This window comes from Hemicordylus capensis, chromosome 4 (assembly GCF_027244095.1).
Source record: "Hemicordylus capensis ecotype Gifberg chromosome 4, rHemCap1.1.pri, whole genome shotgun sequence".
Classification (NCBI taxonomy): Eukaryota; Metazoa; Chordata; class Lepidosauria; order Squamata; family Cordylidae; genus Hemicordylus; species Hemicordylus capensis.
This window is the reverse complement of record NC_069660.1, coordinates 183,619,450-183,638,875: the sequence shown is the minus strand read 5'-3', so window position 1 is coordinate 183,638,875 and position 19,426 is coordinate 183,619,450. Positions and strand designations below refer to the sequence as shown.

The following is a 19,426-nucleotide window of genomic DNA, read 5'->3' as shown; positions in this document are numbered from 1 at the left end:
CTGAACAGTAGCACCATCAGGCCTTGAGAGCAAGTCAGCATGGCCACCCAGGGTATTGAGGTTGGAGGAAGGACCATAAAAAGGAATAGACTTTAAGTGCCTAACTCCCCTTTCCTTTACCTGGCTTTTCAGATGTCCTAATGCAGTTATCTTCACTGTTGTTTAAGTGGGGGCCTCTTTGGCAAAAAATACCCTTGTATGTGAGAGCCAGCCATTCCCTACCATACTGATCTCCACACAGTACTACACCTTTTTTCAGTGATGGTAAGGCCCTTTAAGAAAGATGGAGCCCTCTTTAAAGAGCTTGATGTGTGCTGGGAAGGTCTACCCTTCCCAGCATTCCGTGCACGCTTTTAAAGATGGAGCAGGGGATCAAGAGAGCTCCCCCTGGGCACTGGGCAAAGTGCAGAACTGCACTGTGAGAATACATAGTGCTAGGAGGACTGTGCAAAGTATTCAGCTTTGGCCAAAGCTTCATACAGGCCCAGTAAACAATTAGTCAGAGGACCACACTTAGGATTGATGGGGCCACCACTGGCCTCCAGACTTACAATGAAGAACACTGCCATAATGCCATATTTTTCTCTCTTCCTCCCCTCAGAATTTTGTTAGTTACTATTCCTAGGCACATAATAAAACTCAGCCAGTTTTATCCCATAATATGAGATAAATTCCCACAGTTATGACATTACACATGTCATAAAACAAATACAGTGACTAAGACACTGAATGTATACTGGCCTTCCAGCAGGATATTAATGCAATGCAAAATGGAGAATATTTATACACACACACACACACACACACACGTACCAACTCCTAAAGAAGTCAACCAAGGGATTTGTTTTTTAAAAGGTGTCATACTACTAATGATCTGGCATAACCAAGGCCACCCAGTACTGCTCTCATCTGTGGTCTCTAAAAACTCATAAAGCTCCTTCACTGGGATTGCTGCATGTCCAGGAATTTGATGTCCTGCCCAGGATGTAGAAGAAGTGTTGTTCTGGATATAAAATGTCCAGGAATATGAATGGGAAGATCGCTTTAGTTAATTTACCCATTTTTCTGGTACTTCTCTCCAGGCGTTGTAGCTACATTGCGTCAGTGTTAAAAAGCCATATTCTTACTCTTTTTCTGGCACCAGTGCTGCCAACTGCCTAGGTTGGCTTTCTCTATATCACTTAGTAAAGCCTTCCTCTAATTTCTTATTCATCTCTAGAGTTAGCTGGGGTCTGCTGAAAGCTGCAATAGGCTGACATCAAGTATAGAAGAAAATAATAATTAGTTCCAAGTCCAACTGTGCTGAAACAACCGTCATTTTATAAGCTGTTACTAAGCAAAGTATACACTTAGTAGAGGTTTCTTTCATTTCTCACCTACACTTGTGTTAATGTTGTATTTATTTAGCATATTTGATTGTGTTTATTGAGGTGAAACACTATTAACCCTCTCCCATGCAAATAATGCTATAGAGAAAAATGTGCAAAACAGCCACTAAGCTCTACTGTTGAGCACTCTTTCCAATCTTGGTCACAAAAGTAGGGTTTTTAGAATTTACTTCCCTTGATGGTTGTGTCCTGAAATTCTTTCAGATGAGTATGGCATCCCTATTGCCCACCCGTACCAGAGGAACTACTTAGCTGTAACGGTACATCTTTTAGGGATACAGATACTGTAAATCTGCTCACAGAAACTACGGATGTTTCTTCCATGATGCGTACTCTGCTCATGCAAGAAGGGCTTTAAAATCATAATTTGTGCAGCAATTCCAGGAGGTATAATGTCTATTCACCCCATCACAGTACCTTCAGTGGCTGTTGCTGGTCTCTGTCTTATGTTTCTTTTAGATTGTGGGCCCTTTGGGGACAGGGATCCATCTTTCTTTCTTACTTACTTATGCTTGCTTGTTTTCTTTCTTTCTTTCTTTCTTTCTTTCTTTCTTTCTTTCTTTCTTTCTTTCTTTCTTTCTTTCTTTCTTTCTTTCTCTGTGTAAACTGCCCTGAGCCATTTTTGGAAGGGCGGTGTAGAAATCGAATAAATAATAATAAATAATAATAACTTGCTCTGAGGGGGGTTGCCTCTAGTACATGGGCTGGAGGAGTACTGCAGCACACAGTTGTAGTACCCTCTAATAAACCTAATCGCAAATTCATGGAAGACAAATCTTTAACAATGGTTACTAGTCTTAATGGCAGTATGCACTTCCTCTAGACTCAGAGCAGTATGCCTCTGAGTGCCAGTTGCAGACAGCAACAGCAGGAGAGGTGAAGGAAATTTTTATTCCTAATTCCTAATAATAGCCACATTTTAGCTATGGGGTATTGGGTTCAGATCAGCTGCTTGCTCATTGCCCAGATAATGAAGCACACACTCCAGAAATTAAGTTAACATTTTATTTGGGTTACATTTAGGATAGGTTAGAAGAGCTAATCTAAACATATTAAGTAGGCATCTCACCACTCCTGCCAAATCAGTCTGCAACTCAGTCACAACAAATCAGTCTCAGCAACACAAAGGATAGAACTCTAAACAGGAGACCCGATGAAAAATTCAAAGAAAAATCAAATAAACTATAGCTAGAGATTGAAGCCCAAAGCTATGGGGAAAGTTCAAAAAGGGAAAAGTTCAAAGATGAGGATAAAAATTCCAAAAAGGAGAGGGAAACTCCCCAAAGGAAAAGAAAAGTCCCGCAAAGGGGAGAAAAGTCTCCAAAAGGAGAGAAAAAGATTGAAATCAAACTCAGGGATTAGATAAGGGATTAGCCTTCCAAGTGGATGGTTTTGAGGTGCTTGTTAAATTTGATAGGCCACTTCTAATTAGAATATACCATCCGAGATAACATAATTCTATGGTATATATGAGGGGGGAGGGTGTGTGTGTAGATAGATAGAAAAATGAAAGCCCCATTCTCCTTCAGAGGGGGCATACCTTCGTCTCTTGCTTGTAGATTTCCCAGAGGTATCTGGTGGTTCACACTGTGGGAAACCAGATTCTGGGTTAGATAGGCCTTGGGCCTGATCCATTAAGGTGGTTCTTTGGGGTTTTTTTTAGCTTTGTATTTGTTTTAGCTAAAAGAAAATCTTTTGCTAGAGCTACCAGCTGATAAGAACTGAACTGTTGAACATGTATGTAGGAAGTACTGTGTGGTTTTTTCCTCTGAAGCACTTGCAGGTGTCTGTCTTGACATCTACGTGATGACTCTTAGGAACGTTACTTATTTTAATTCTGTTTTAAGTGTCAGTTTTGGACATGGACTTTAAAATGCTGACCTATGAATCAATCTTATATTCTTTTCCACAGACTCCACAGCAGTACGAAAAGGAGTATGATGAACGACGGGGAAATGTTGAGCCAAGTAAGTTCCATGGCTTTGCTTATGATGGAATATGGGTAATTGCCAAAACACTGCAGCAGGCGATGAAGCAACTCAATGCCACCAACAAACACCAAAAAATTGAGGACTTTAACTATACCAACAAAGAACTTGGAAAAATTTTCCTGGATGCAATGAATGAGACCAATTTCTTTGGTGTAACGGTAAGCCCACCATAATTATTTTTAAGTTCATTTTTGTTGATGTATATTTTCTGGGAAATGTGTTAGCTGTTAGAAACAGTGGCTGACATCCGAACTAATGTTGCACATGCCAAATAATGTTTTGCATGCAGAACAAGGAGAGGCAGTTTCCATCTGTTTCTCTCCTTTCTTCAGCAGTTCTCTGTCCCTTCCAAAAACATGTCCTTGAGGGTTGGAAGACCCTCATTTTGGGGCAACATAGAGGGCTGCCGAGGTGTGGGGGCACTGGCAAAAATCACCCCTCCCTGTTTCATGTACAATGTTAGTCTGGACATCAGCCTACATAGGAACAAGTTCTGCCAGCTACAAACTTATTATGAAGTGGAACTGAAGCTATACTGCATTGCTGTTGCCTGATGCAGCTGTGGCTTCAGCTGCAGGAGAAATCTGGACCAGTCAAGACAATCAGGGTAGTTAGTGAAAAGCAAAAGAGTGGATTTCCCCCTTTCACTACAGAATTATGGAAGAGGTGGGGATTATAATCTGCACTAATGAATGTGGAATTAGAGAGTGGTGTTTCTTCCTAGTAAGTCAGCTCATACTAATTGAAAGTGTATGATAATATGTATGTAGATGTAGGGTACAGCTTTCTCTAACCAGTATATATTTGGTATTTTTTTAAAGCCAGTTTTCAGATAGAGTGTTTCAGAATAGCCTGATAGAATATAATCTTGGGGCCATTTCATGCTGTATATTTTAAGTGTATATTTAAGATTATAGAAATATACACCTAAAATGTAAAATGAAAATGTGATCGGCATATGTGTAATTATAAATACAAAATACTATTCATATCCATGGTGCTTTGCAAAGGTTGAGAACACTAGTCTCTGACCTGAGGGACTTGCAGTCTAAATACTCACACAAGGGAGATAACAGAGGAAGGAAGGGGAATGGAGGCAGTGGTAAACAGTGGAAGAATTAACGTTTCAGTTACATGTACACTTAAGCTTTGTTGCAATGGGGTGTGGGGACTAAGTTTGCAAACAAGTGCACCTGTCAGGGAGTTAGGATTAGCTGTGGTTCCCTGTCAACTGTACATTGGGTTGTAAATTTAATGTGTGAAATGGCCCTTAGTTCAGTCATCTGATATGAAACAGTCTAGTTATGGGTAGACTTCATACCTTCTCTCTATCTCCTCTCTGTCAGCATTTAGACTGTGTTTTTCCAGAGGGACTATCAGCTGTGGAGTAGCAGCAGATTTTGAAGTGCAGGAGCTAATCATGATTGCTCCCATAGCCACTAAAGCTATGCTACCAAATATGAAATTAAATTTCTTATAGGAATGCGCACGAATCAAATTTTTTTTGAATTTTTCCCCAACTTTTTTTTATTTTTAACTTGGCATGTCTTTGTGGCAGATTCAGGGCAGAAAAGGGGTTTCGGGGGCAGAAGAGTGGGTCAGGTGGTAGTGCCCCAATGGGTGCATGCTATAACCCAGATTTCAAATAAATTGGTGAAAAGGGTGATTTTTTTCCCCTGAAGTTTGCACGTTGTTAAGCTTTTCCCCCATAGGGAATAATGGGGATTTCAGCAGCCCCATAACTCCATTTGGGAGGCATCAGGGTGGCCAGAGCAGGTTGTGGTGTAGTGCACATAGGGTGCCAACCACCCCCCAAACAACAAGCCCATGGGGCACTAGATTTTGTTGTTTTCTATGTCTGAGGTGTTCTTCTGAGAGTAGATTCTCTGTTAGGAAATGCGAGAATCCACCCAGCACAACCTGCTCTGGGCCACCCTGGTGCCTCCCACATGGAGTTATAACTAAGGCTGACAGAATCCTCATTATTCCCTATGAGGAAAAGCTTAAATTACCCAAATGTACCCAATTCGGGTACAATCGTTTTGTATCTGAATCGATTCACACAGCCCTAATTACTTTCTTAAACAGCATTCTGTAGGATGAGTGGTGATCTCAGGATTAGGGATTATTCCAGATGGAGGTTTAGCTGGGTGTTGTTCTTGGGGTTTTGCTACAAACAATCCAGGATAACTTCCTGACCTCACTGTAGTTGAACCCCATGTGGATACTCTCTTGGCATTGCTTAGCAGCATCTTTTCTCCTTCCTTCCTGCCCCTCTTTTTTTCTGTAACACTGAACCTAAAGAAGAGTTCTAGTGAACTATGAAACAATTCTACGTCTCTCAGCCTAAGCTGCCTCACAGGATGATTGTGAGAATAAAAATGAGATATTAAGATGTACAATGCCTTTAGCAATCACACTATATGCAAGCTAATGCAATTTCTTAAAATGACAAGTTTAAATAAACATCCAGCACAGTTTTATTAACATAAGCCTTATTTTCACCAAAGAAATGAAAAACATACATTTTTGTTTGATTTCATCAACTCAAGGGTTCTGCCAGTATGAAGGAATCTGTGTTCTGTTGGGCAGAACATGACTTTGTTGGGCAGGCAGGAACCCTTGGAAGCAGGCAGCAGTGTTTCCTCTAACAGAGATTCCCAGATGTGTTGACTACAACTCCCAGCATCCCCAGCTGCAACAGCCTTTCCTTGGGAATTATGGGAGTTTTAGCGAACAACATCTGGGAATCCCTGTTAGAGGAAACACTGCTGCCTGCTTCCAAGGGTTCCTGCCTGCCCAACAAAGTCATCAGAGGGGGATTTGCTCTGTGTGCCAATGCTGAGGGAGGCTCAATTGTGTACATGGGACGGGGCCTTCTCTTTTGTTGCCCCCAGGCTCTGGAATGCTCTCCCAGTGGGTGTCCGTTCTTTGGCTTCTGTGGCTGCTTTTAAAAAACAAAACCTTTTAATTTGTTCAAGCTTTACCCCCTTAGGGGTTGCCAGTCTCTCCTTTCCAACCGTTGTGTTTTGGTGTTTTGATGGTCTTAATTGATTTTAATATTTTAATGTGATTTTATGGAATTTTATTGTATTAACTTTTGTAAACCATCTTGGAATACATTTTATGAAAGCCAGTATATAAATCGAACAATGAATGAGTGAATGGCAGTGAGGCTTTAAAGAACACATATGCAGCTGTGTAGTAACTGCAGTTAGACAGCCCATAGCTAATCAGGCCAAACTATTGTAAACCAGTTTAGATGGCAATGGTTTAGACTTATTTATTAACAAAGTTCTAAACATTTAGGCACTATGCTAATAAATAACAACAATACTAGGGAGGAGTCCAGCAACTCCTCTTATAGGATCAGATTAGATCACTTTCAGTTTGTGACTCCTGAGGACATGGACAAGCTGCTTCAGACTGCACATTGTACAACCTGTTATCTTGACCCTTGCCCAACTCAGCTCATTTCATCTGCCAGTACTACTATCAGAGAGGGTCAAGTACATATTATAAATGCTTCTCTTAGGGAAGGCCTTGCCTTAAGGAGGCTATTATTAGACTATACTTGAAGAAACCTGCACTGGATCCCTCAGAGTTAGCCAGTTATAGACCTGTCTCCCATCTACCTTGGTTGGGCAAGGTGATTGAGAGGGTAGTGGCCTCTCAGTTCCAGGCAGTCTTGGAGGAAACTGATTATCTAGAAACATTTCAAACTGGTTTTTGGTTGGGCTCTCAAGTTGAGACTGCCTTGGTCAGCCTAATGGATTATCTCCAATAGGGTATTGACAGAGAGTGTGACTATTGATCTTTTTGGATCAGTGTACATAAGTTAACTTTCGGTACTTTCGACTTTCGGTACCATCAACCATGGTATCTTTCTGGGTCACCTGAGGAAGTTAGGATTGGGTGGCAATATTTCATAGTGGTTCCATTCCTACCTCTCTGACAGATTACAGATGGTGTTGTTTGGAGACTGTTGCTCTGCAAAGCAGGTGTTAATGTATGGAGTTCCACAAGGCTCCATACTGTCTCCAATGCTTTTTTAACATCTATATGAAACCGCTGGGAGAGATCATCAGGAGATTTGGTGCAGGGTGTTATCAATGTGCTGATGACACCTAAATCTATTTCTCCATATCAACTTCATCAGGGAATTGTATAACTTCCCTAAATGCCTGCCTGGAGGTGATAATGGGCCTGATGAGGAATAACAAACTGAAATTGAATCAAAATACGATGGCGGTACTGACTGTGGGGGGTCAGAACTTGAGAAATGGTTGAGAACTGCCTGTTCTGGATGGGATTACACTTCCCCAGAAAGAACAAGTATGCAGCTTGGGAGTGTTCCTGGATTCAGAACTCTCTCTGGTCTCTCAGGTTGAGGCAACGTACAGGGATGCTTTTTATCAGCATTGACTAATACATCAGCTATGCCCATTTCTGGAGGTAAATGACCTTAAAACAGTGGTACATATGCTGGTAAACTCCAAGTGTGACTACTGTAATGCACTCTGTGTAGGGCTGCCTTTATACATACAGGTGAAACTCAGAAAATTAGAATATCGTGCAAAAGTCCATTAATTTCAGTAATGCAAATTAAAAGGTGAAACTGATATATGAGACAGACGCATTACATGCAAAGCGAGATAAGTCAAGCCTTAATTTGTTATAATTGTGATGATCATGGCGTACAGCTCATGAAAACCCCAAATCCACAATCTCAGAAAATTAGAATATTACATGGAACCAAGAAGACAAGGATTGAAGAACAGAACAATATCGGACCTCTGAAAAGTATAAGCATGCATATGTATTCAGTACTTGGTTTGGGCCCCTTTTGCAGCAATTACTGCCTCAATGCGGCGTGGCATGGATGCTATCAGCCTGTGGCACTGCTGAGGTATTATGGAAGACCAGGATGCTTCATTAGCGGCCTTCAGCAATTCTGCATTGTTTGGTCTCATGTCTCTCATCCTTCTCTTGGCAATGCCCCATAGATTCTCTATGGGGTCAGGTCAGGCGAGTTTGCTGGCCAATCAAGCACAGTACACTGTATGCTTTTCAGAGGTCCGATATTGTTCTATTCTTCAATCCTTGTCTTCTTGGTTCCATGTAATATTCTAATTTTCTGGGATTGTGGATTTGGGATTTTCATGAGCTGAACGCCATGATCATCACAATTATAACAAATTAAGGCTTGACTTATCTCACTTTGCATGTAATGCGTCTGTCTCATATATCAGTTTTACCTTTTAATTTGCATTACTGAAATTAATGGACTTTTGCACGATATTCTAATTTTCTGAGTTTCACCTGTAGACCAGAAACTACAGTTGGTGCAGGACACAGCGGCCAGACTGGTCTCTGGGATAATCATAGAGACCATATAACACAGATTTTAAAAGAACTGCACTGGCTGCCAATATGTTTATAAGCAAAATACAAAGTGCTGGTTATTACCTATAAAGCCCTTAATGGCTTGAGTCTAGGGTATTGAAGAGAGCACCTTCTTTGTCATGAACCCTCCAGTCACTGTTCCCTCTAAGGTGTGCGCATGTGTGTGTGCTCACAAGTTTTTGGATGTCCACTCAGTTCAATTTAGATTCCACTCAGGTTGAATCAGGAATGCCCAATTCTGAAGGCAGGTGTGCACACACTGCCTTGATACTGACCCCCAGAAAAAAACTCAAAATTCTGCACAGAGATGAAAAAAAATTAGAGGTACCACTGCCTCCAGCCTATTAAGATAATCTGTGGAGGTCTGTTTACGGCTACCACCAACTCGTTTGGTGGCTACTCAGAACCGTGGCTGCCCTGGGGCTCCATTAAAATCAGAGTTTTTCCATCTTTGGTTATTTTTTAAAAGACTCTTAAGAAGCACATGTTTTCTCAGGCCTTTAATTAATTTTAATTGGTTTTACATCACAGTTGTTTTAATCATTTTATTCTGTGTTTATATTTGTTGTATTTGAACTTATGTACACTGCCTAAGGAGGCACATGTCAGGCAGTATAGATATGAAAAGAAATATTATAAATAATCACTGGGAAACCCTGTAAAGGGACTTGAGGAATTATTCTCACTCCAACCATAATAAGTATAGTTACCTATGAGACTTACAGCCATCATGTTATGGGTCTCTGTACCTTTGCTCTGTGTTCCTGATGGCCACTAGCCGGAATATGGAGACTCATAACACAATGACAGCATTTCATATGGTAAGAATCTCTGTGTTAAACAAGGATCACTTGTGATGGGAGGCTGTTTTTGGTGGTCTCCCCAAGGCAAATGTGGCACATGTTCTAGCCTTTAAAATCCCCTGGCTTCATCCTTTGAGTCAAGACAATGTGGTAATTCAAAATCTGAGCCTTATGTTTCCTTTTATTAATTCTTTTATATGTTTTTCAACCACTTGGTCACACCATTGCTTGGAATCATAGGGTGGCTCAGATGAGACAATGGCCGAGTTCAGATGTACAAGATAACCATAGTAATAGCTGGCCGAAGTTGTAACTGCAGTACACCTGAATGCCCAAAGTGGTGGTTACGGGCCAAAAGCTAATTCCGGTTTGCCTCGCCAAACTCCAGTTGGAACCTTTGGTTATCTCTAGGGTTTGGCCACCATCAACTGAGGTTTTGCCACTGAAGCATCAGCTGCAAAACCTCAGTTGGTGGTGGCCAAACCCTAGAGATAACCGAAGGTTCCAATTGGAGTTTGGCTGACTCAGCTATAACAGCGGTTTTGTGCCTACTTGTAACTCCAATCATAGAGGTGGTGGGGATGTGCCTGGACCACTTCAGACTGTAAAAAAGGCCCCATGAGAATTCTTTGCACTTACAAAGTTAGCCTGTCAGGAAGACAGCTCTAGCCCTTTCCCTGACATGCTAGTTTTGTGTGTGCAAAGAAGTTCTGTTTTGTTTTTTAATGAAGAACATCTAGACCATCTGCCTGCTATAGTCCAGCTTCAGAAGCATCATGTAATGCTGCTGTTTAAGTCTTTTTGCCTCTTCTTCTTGAGCGTTTGGTTCCCCTCTTTGTGGTGGATTTCAGGATAAAATTGCACCCTGAAGACAAAGCCACATCAACCACATGCTCAACAGTTTTAATTGTTGATGTTGCTTTTAGGGATTAATATAGTTTATTTAGTGCCATTCATGTTCATGGAACTTTGGAAAGAATGAAAGGACAGGTCTCTGCCCTGAGGGGCTAACAGTCTAGATATTGATAAAAGGGAACAGAGGAAGAGAAGGGAAATGGAAAGAGAAAGTGCAAATGTTTTACAGAAAATACTGCCAAATCTTACCAGGGCCAGAACTTTGGATGTGGCTGGGGCAAAAACCTTTCTGGAATAGATTCATGGCCTGCTGCATTGTTTAGAGGCTTCTGCGTCAATTTCTGAAAATATTAAAGATCTCTGGTGTGGTGTTCCCCTCATCATGTTGGAAACCTTTGAGTATTCATAAAAGGTCTAGCCACTCTGGTGTTAGGACTGAGTGTGTTTTCTTTATTTCCTTTATTTAAAGTATTTCTATCCTACTCCTCCAGCACACTGCTGCGTGCAATAAAAGAATAAACCTAAATGATTAAACAGCAAGATAAAATAGCAGTCAAGACTAAAATTGAATTAAAATGGAAAACCCAATTAAAATAAATGTTAAAGCAGGTTTTTCAGATTCTCTTTAAAACTAATCAAGGAGAAAGACTGACAAAGCACTTCTGAGAGGATATTCCAAAGATAAGGTGTCACTCTTGAGCAGGGGCGTAACTATAATAGGGCAAGGGGAGACAGTTGTCTGGGGGCCCACTGCCTTGAGGGGCCCCCCAGAGGGAAGTCACATGACTGACTCCCCCAAAAGTGCACCCACCCGGGCTTCCTTCAGTTGTATTCATCCTCCAAAATTGATGTGAGTGTTAAGACCTGGAGCTACCAGAACAGCATGTCTTTCTCTAGTACCATTAAATGACTTGCATGGTCTACAATTTACAAAACCTTTAAAAAAATAATTTAGGATGATGTTCTATTGTGGCACATAGGAGATATATATATATAAATTTTACTCTGCTTTTGGTTACCACTATTCAGCCTCATTTACGATTTCTTTACTTCATGAGCTGAGCTTCAGTGACAGGGAACCATTTTAAAATCTTGTCTCTGGGCCCACTCCAACCTTGCTACGCCCCTGCTCTTGAGAAGTATCCCATTACCAACTGAATCTGTGTCAGTGGCGGAGCTGAGAGCAGGACCAATGACGATCCGAGTATGTTGACAGATTCATATTGGCACATTTGGTCCTATAGAACCTGGTCCCTAATCCATTTTTTTTCCAAATTCAATTTTTACTGATTTTAACAATAGTAATATTGTCATTCATTACAAATACACAAAGGTGGACTTCCCGCACACATCTCTTCGTGAATCATCAACTATAAAGTTTACCCTTGCTATAATAATAATTCAAAGCATAAATTTAAACCTTTACAAACACAGTTAATCTACCCAACCTGCAGTTTTTTACTAAATTTCAAACCCTGCTGTAAAATCCATAGTAGGAAAATAGTTCTTTAGATACAACAAGAATGGTTTCCAATCTTCTTTAAAACATTCCAAATTTTGGTCTCTTATTAGTGTTGTAAGTTTTGCCATCTCCGCATATTCCAAGATTTTTATCAGCCAGTCTTCTTTTGAAGGCAGTTCATTACTCTTCCATTTCTGTGCATATATAATTCTGGCCGCCGTAGAAGCGTACATTAAAAATGTTAAATTAGTTGTAGAAATTGCACCTTGTGTTATTCCCAGCAGGAAGGATTCTGGCTTCTTAGGAAATGTCATTTTAAATATTTTATTTAACTCATTATATATCATATCCCAATAGGCTTTAGCCTTCCTACAAGTCCACCACATATGAAAAAAGTGCCTTCAGAATGTCCACACTTCCAACATTTGTTTGAAACATTTTTATACATTAATGCCAATTTTTTTGGTGTCAGATACCATCTATACATCATTTTGTAATAGTTTTCTTTTAAAGCATAACATGCAGTGAATTTTAAATCAGTTTTCCATAGTTTTTGGTCCCTAATCCATTAAGGGCTTTCAGGGTCAAAACTATATCTGGCTCAAAATGAACTGGCAGCCAGTGAAGCTTCCACAAGACATGTGTAGTAATTGTGTAGTGAATAGTGCCCACAAGCATCCTTGCAGTAGCATTGTGAACCAGTTGAAGCTTCTGAAACATCAGCCTCACATAGACCACATTTCAGTAATCCAATCTGACCAATGGAAGACAGATCCAGTATCTCCAGGTAGAGTTTAAGCTGGGTACCAGCCAAAGCTGATAAAAGGTACTCCTGGACACCACCACCATCTGGGACATCAGGAACAGCACTGAGTCCAGGAAGACTCTGAAGCTACAACTTGGTCTTTCGGGGTAGTGTGGCTCTGTCTAACCAGATTGACCTCATTGCTCTGATTACCAGTTTTACTGACTCAGAGCACCTTGGACTTATCTGGATTAAACGTCAGTTTGTTTCCTGCATCCGAATTGGAATGGCCTTCAGACACAGTTTAGGACATCAACTGCCTCCCTGTTATCAGCCGATTTTAATGATAGGTAGAAATGTGTGACATAAGCATAGTGATGACACCGTAGCCCATACCTGCAGGTGACATTTCCCAGCTGATTCATGTATATGTCAAACAGTATGAGGGACAGAATAGAACCCTGCAGCACTCCTTAGGCCCATGACTAGGGGTGGCACAGGTATTCCTCAGTACCACCTTATGGGTATGGCCCTCCAGGTAGGTCCGGAGTCACCATAAAACAGTGCCACTGAGTCCTAACCCAGAGAGACGAACCAGAAGAATACCATGGTCGCTGTTATTGAAAGCTGCTAAAAAGTCCAGAAGAATCAACACAATCACACTCTACCTATCTATCTAGAGAAGAATTGAATTATTTCCCCGCATTTCTGCCAAAACCTTTTAAAACGAATCATTTGGTTTTGCGTATCCATTGTTGCCTCCACAACTACCAATCTGAAGAAATATAGAAGATGAACAAAGAAAGTGGACAACCTTTCAAGGTTGTCATTTCAGGTGCTTATGCCTCAGGGTAAAGTCTCGCAATTTCAAATCTGATGCAAAATGCATATAACATGGTTTGTTTTTTAAATAAAAGCTCTTTGGTGTTCATGAGGTAACAAAAGAATGGTCTTTTGAACAGCCAGCCAAAAAAAGACACATAGTGAACAACCTTTACAGTGGCTAATGAGTTTGCCAAGCAGAAGGGACTTAAATATTTTATGGGCTTCCCAGTTTGATTCCTTGTAAAGGTCGGTCAGGAAGTGCATCCATTTTAAAATGTGCAAGAAGCCGGAAGCCTTTTAAATAGCCACATTGATGTACGCAGTTCCCCAGTGTGTTTTCTTGGCTCGGCTTTTTGTCTGCAAGAAAGCATCTATACAGACTTGCCTTTGCCCAGTGGTCTGACTCAGTCAGTATTGTCATGCAGTAGGCATACTCCAGAAGGGCATTGTATAAGTAGAAATATCCACATGGAAATATCTGAGAAAAATATTAAGAGACACATCTTCACATTCAGGATAGTTACCAAGCCTCTCCCATCCTCTTTCTGCTGAACTGAAAGCCTGTCCTGAGCAAGTCTATGAACTGACCTGGAGTAGAGGGCAACCAGTGGCAGGATACAGCAGCAAGACACATTCTACAAAAGAGGCTCTTGTAAGACATCTGGTCAGACTCAAGTATTGCAGGGCCTGGGACAGCTCTCAGGGATAGCAGGAGTTGATCTTACCCGGTGGGAAGTTAATGTTTGCCAGAGAACTGTACTTTAAGTGAAGTTGCAAGAAAGATAGTCCTGTGGTGTGACGGTGTGCAGTGTGATGTAGTTGCATGGCCTTGAATTATGCCATTTGCCTTCACCAACAGGGATGTTTGGAAGAGTGAATTAGGGGTGTGCATGAATCAATTTGGTGCAGCCTGTGGGGTTGGGAGTGTTTCCGTTAAAGCATGAGTAAAGTTTACCTGATTCTCCACCACCCCAACACTTATCCGGATGTGGTACTGCGCTGCTTAGAAGTCCACACATGGCCTCAGGGCTTCATCCAGCAGCCTGCATGCGGTGGCCATGTGCGTGGCCAGCAACGCCATGCCGACCATGCACATGGATGCCATGAATTGCACGGTGGCCATGTGCATCCTCCTGCTGCGCACAGGCTGCTGGGTGAAGCCCATGGCTGTGTGTGGATGTCTGAGCGGTGCAGCACTGCACTCAGAAAAGTGAGGTGGCAGAGGAGTAGGTAAGGATCTGCTTTACTCATGCTTAAAGGTACTGTCCCCCGCCTGGGAGGTCTGGGAGAAAGGATCCAGCTTCACCTTTCGCAGGGGCTAAGGTCAGGGACATGGTGAGTCCAGGGGGTGTAACAAGCTTGGAGTGGGCCCAGCAAGCAAGCGAGGTGCGAGCAACACATACAACACAGAAGGGGGCCGGGGGAGCACGCTGCCATGGAGCAGACCATGCAGCCCCATGGCCGGGATGGCAGTTATGCTGGGAGAATGAGGAGGCCAGGAAGGGTAGTAGCAAGCAAGCAAGCAAACACAGACACCTCCACCCCCCACCCCTGCCCTGCGCCCGCCCTGCACCCCTACTCAACGGCACTACCTGAGTCTGACTCTGAGGACTCTCATCATGTCGTCTTCTCAGACTCAACAACACTGCACAACACAGCACCTTCAGTTCTTGCAAACTTGCAATGCTTGCTCTCAGTGAGTCCCTCTCTCTGTGTTGTTCTGCTAGCACTGCAGCACTCTCTCTAGCAGCAGCAAGAGTTGGGGGGGGGGCAGGAAGGAAGGGAAGCAGGGAACAGAAGCGGTGGACTCGATAGGCTCAGGGCAGAGGGGGCTGCCGCGGATCTCTTTCTTCACAGTTTCTCCACTCTCCTCCTCTGTTCTATACTAGTTGCTAGTTGCTGTACTAGTTGCTGTACTAGACTCTGTTCTGTACTAGGTGCAGATTTGCAGTTGCCCGCTCCAGCCTAACCCTAACCGTGAGTCTCACTGTTACAGCCCACCCCCGCAAAGATTGTGCCCCCGCCAGTTCCTTGCCTTCTCTCTCAAGAGGTCCTGCTGCAGACTCGCTCCTCTGCTTGCTTGTGCCGGCAGGCTGCTGCTGCTACCTACAGCCAAATGTCTCTTCCTCCTACCTGCTTCTCTAGGAAACTGGATGACTCATTTCAAGAAGTGGTCAAGCAGGCAGTCAAATTGCTATTTGACCCCCTCCCCCAGTTAATCTCTCCTTCCGGAACTGGGGGAGGGGTGGTAATCATCAGAGATGGGATGGGGTGAGGGAGGGGGGGGCGGCAGCGGCCCTGTAGCAGAGGTGGAGAGTGGGGGTGGGGGATGAAAGACAACAGTACCTGCCTGCCTTTTGAAATGTGTGTGGGGAGGGGGGGAGGCAGCGTCAGCGGCTCCTTGGAGTCAGCGGCCCATGCTCTTTGCACGCTTTCGCACTATGGTAGCTCCGCCAGTGATGTACATCCCTAGAGTGGGTGGCCTTAGGTATTCCTGCTCCAAAAGGTCTGAGCTGCTGCTTCCATGTGGAGACTGGTAGCTTCTCGGAGGGAACTGTGACAAGTTCCTTCTCTCAACTTTCTCTTGAGAGAATTGTGGTAAGTGAGACCTCCTAGATCAAATTATCCTGGCTGTGTCACAACAACCTCTTCTCATGAAAACTATCCCCAACAACAAAAATCTGGAGCTGATGGCAAATGTCAGCTATTCTACTGCTAGGAAAGTAATGTGTGCAGAGAGTATTACTGAGCAAGGGCCTGCTCTTTAAACATCAACCACTGCCAGCATGTTAAGGCATTATTTCCTGAAGCTGAATTGCCAGTGGTCTCGGAAGAATGGAGGCTTCTCTACATCCATATGAACTGTTAACATACTCATATGTGGAGCGGCAGATTAATTCTTCTTCAGCACATTCAAATAATGGACATCATTTAAAATAAAGGGCATCTGGCAACATTACGGATTTTTACAGTCAGTTTATGATGAGACCTTTTCTAGCCCTAGAGTAATTCCATGATCTCTCCCTCTCAGTGGAGCAGCAATCCTTACAGCTAAGTCATTTGCTAACCAAACATTTATCTGCACTTGGATGCTCAAGGACTGCCTGAGGTTCAAGTGCTATTAGGAACATTTGAAATGCTTTATAAATTCACCATGTCTGCTATATGTGTTTTTGTTAATGAATGGAAAGTTATTAGTCTAGGAATGCCTTGTGAAATGGTAGAAAAGATGTTTTTGACGCAACCCATAAAGGAATCCTAATAGCAGATTGCACTATACAGCATTAAAATAGCCTTTGGGTATCTCAGGCAATGCCTAAAAAAGCAAAAAGGTTTTATCAACAATGCACTTGCAGTGCATTGAACAATAAGTTTAACAAGATAAGAGCTTTTTTAGCAGGTCACATTGTTTTGTTTGCTATATACGAAAAATGTGAAGTGTTAAATTGATATTTCGAATACGTGATATCATATAGGCAAACTTACTAGAAAGCTGGGATTGGCTGCAAGTCCTTGTTGAATGAATATCCAGTAGCAAATTTGGGTTTTGTGCTGTGTAATCTATATATAATACATCTCAGAGACTGTTTTACTCCTGATACTACCCAGTGCCTGGCACAAATGCTGTTAGTCTGCCTTAACTGCCAAGCAGCAGCTGAAGGGGGATGTGGGTATGAAAATTCAAATGATGATGTACTTTGTTGTTGTTAGTATGCTAGGATAATGCCTTCAGTTAGGATTATAGTAAGCATAGGTTATAGTCAGGGGTGTAGCTATAATTGAGCAGATGGGTTAAAAGAACCCGGGGGCCCCAGCTCCTGAGGGCCCCCCAGTTCCACCCCTCCCTGTTTTCTTCATTAACTCCCACATTCCAAGGGGCCACCAGAGAAAGGGGCAAATACAAGCCCCCTCCGAGCTACGCCCTGCTTATAATTAAATTATGGAGAAGTAATTTCTGTGGTAAATTCAATACTCTTAGGAATGTTGGTATTTAGATTTAGCCATGGCTTCCATGTGGTAATTGCTTTTGTTAGAAAATGGTAATTGCTTTCATTAGAAAATATCTAAGAAAATAGCTTTTATGGATAAATCTGTAGCTCTTATATATACATTCTTCTTATCATATGAGTTGATCACTCACTAATGAAATCAAGATGGGATATGATGAAGTTATAATTCCCTGCTAACTTGAAAAATTCCCTGCTAATTTGAAGAAGAGGCACCTTTTAATGTGGTGATTCTCTTTATTTAGCAGGGGGAGAGTAAGTGGCTCTATCCACACCCAGCACAGTACCTCCAGTGACTGTTGCTGGTGTCTATCTTGTGTTTCTTTTTAGATTGTGAGCCCTTTGGGGACAGGGATCCATCTTATTTATTTATTATTTCTCTGTGTAAACTGCCTTGAGCCATTTTTGGAAGGGCAGTATAGAAATCAAATCAAATCAAATCAATCAATCAATCTATCTATAAAATAATTTGATCACTACTTAGTCAGCTGTCAAATGCATCAGCCCACTGGAATCAAATAGACAAATAAAACAGATTTGCATTATAGAGCAGTTTTCTAGATGGTCCAAACTCATCATATAAAAGTTCTAATATTTATGACAACCTTGTAAAATTAGGCCATTATTATCCCCACATTATGTGTGTGTGGGGTGGTGGGTGGGACTGTTAGAGGCCTTGCAGGGTCAGGCCTGCAAGTGTTCAGTTGGAAGGGCCAGATGCATTTACATAATCCCAGTTAGATTGAAGTTAGGGCCCAGTATAGTGAACAAAGATGCAGAGGCAAGAGCCAGGGACAGAACCATATCAAGCAGGGGGAAATGTCCAGAGCAGCAATCAGAGATTCAAGGATTAGTTAGGTCAGGCAGATGGTCAGCCAAGATGAATGTGCCCTTAACCTGGCTGCCAGGATTGTGGGTCTTCTCGGGCTGCATGCAGCCCAAGGAGACAAAGAGATGTGCACCTAGACGACCCATCTCACAGGGGAATCCCCCAATGCACTGCGCTCATTGCATGGTGGATTGTGGGATTCCAGGATGCTGAGATGCATTGTCCTGGACGAGAGTGGCTTGTATGGACATGCAATAGGGCACCCAAAGAGAAGGACAGCAGTCATCTAGGGGGAAGGTAAGTTTGGAACAGCCTCCCCCCACCCCACCCGTCTGCCTGCCCACAGGATCGTGTGGATAGGCTTACAGTGTGGAAGTAGCCTTGTTGTGTGAAGTGGAAACTGGGGCACCTATATATTATAATGTAGCCCTGATTCTGCCCAGAGGCACATTTGGCTGGGAATTTCTGCAGCTAGGGTGTATTATTGTAAAAGCACTCTTTAAAAAAAACCACACACCTTAAAATAATAGCAAGTGACAGCTTTTCACTATAATAAATATCAAACATTTGGACGCCTGCTCCAAAATTGAGGCCAAGATGTCATCCAGCCCCTGCATCTCCTCTAAGACCAATATTTAATCTCATATAACTGTATAGCAGAGAACAATGGTAAATGCATCTTGTGCTTTTTGTTGTCTCTTGTATTGAAAATATCAATAAGAGAATACAAAAAAGTTCAGTTGAAAATTAAGTTGAAATGTTTTGCATTTTAAATATTAACTTTAAAAACATTTGAAATGAGTATTTGGCCAAATTTTGTGAATGTGCTAAATGTTAGACAGCTGTATTATTTCCCAAGAGGGGTTTTAAGAAGTCATTTGGGGATCTTTCAAATTCTAGGAAACAAAAGTGAGCATCCTATCTTGATTGCCAAATAGTGTTTTGTCCTAAGACTTGTGTATTTTTTGTATTTCAGTCCTGCTGCTCCACACATAATAATGTGAGGGTACCATATTGGACTCTACACAAATACAAGTTTAATCCTACAATGTGAAGCAACTCAACTAATAATATCTGTATATTAGTCTGCATTTCCCTAGACAATCTGCAAATCA

General features: G+C 42.1%; 1 protein-coding gene across 2 annotated transcripts in view; it reads left to right on the top strand.

Moving 5' to 3' along the window:
- The window catches only part of GABBR2 (gamma-aminobutyric acid type B receptor subunit 2), a 608,047-nt gene that overhangs the window by 260,818 nt on the left and 327,803 nt on the right, over nt 1-19,426 (top strand). For both annotated transcript variants that reach the window (XM_053243867.1, XM_053243869.1), the window contains one exon: nt 3,301-3,537. In XM_053243867.1, the coding sequence (XP_053099842.1) occupies nt 3,301-3,537 (237 nt within the window). The remainder of the gene's footprint in view (nt 1-3,300; nt 3,538-19,426) is intronic.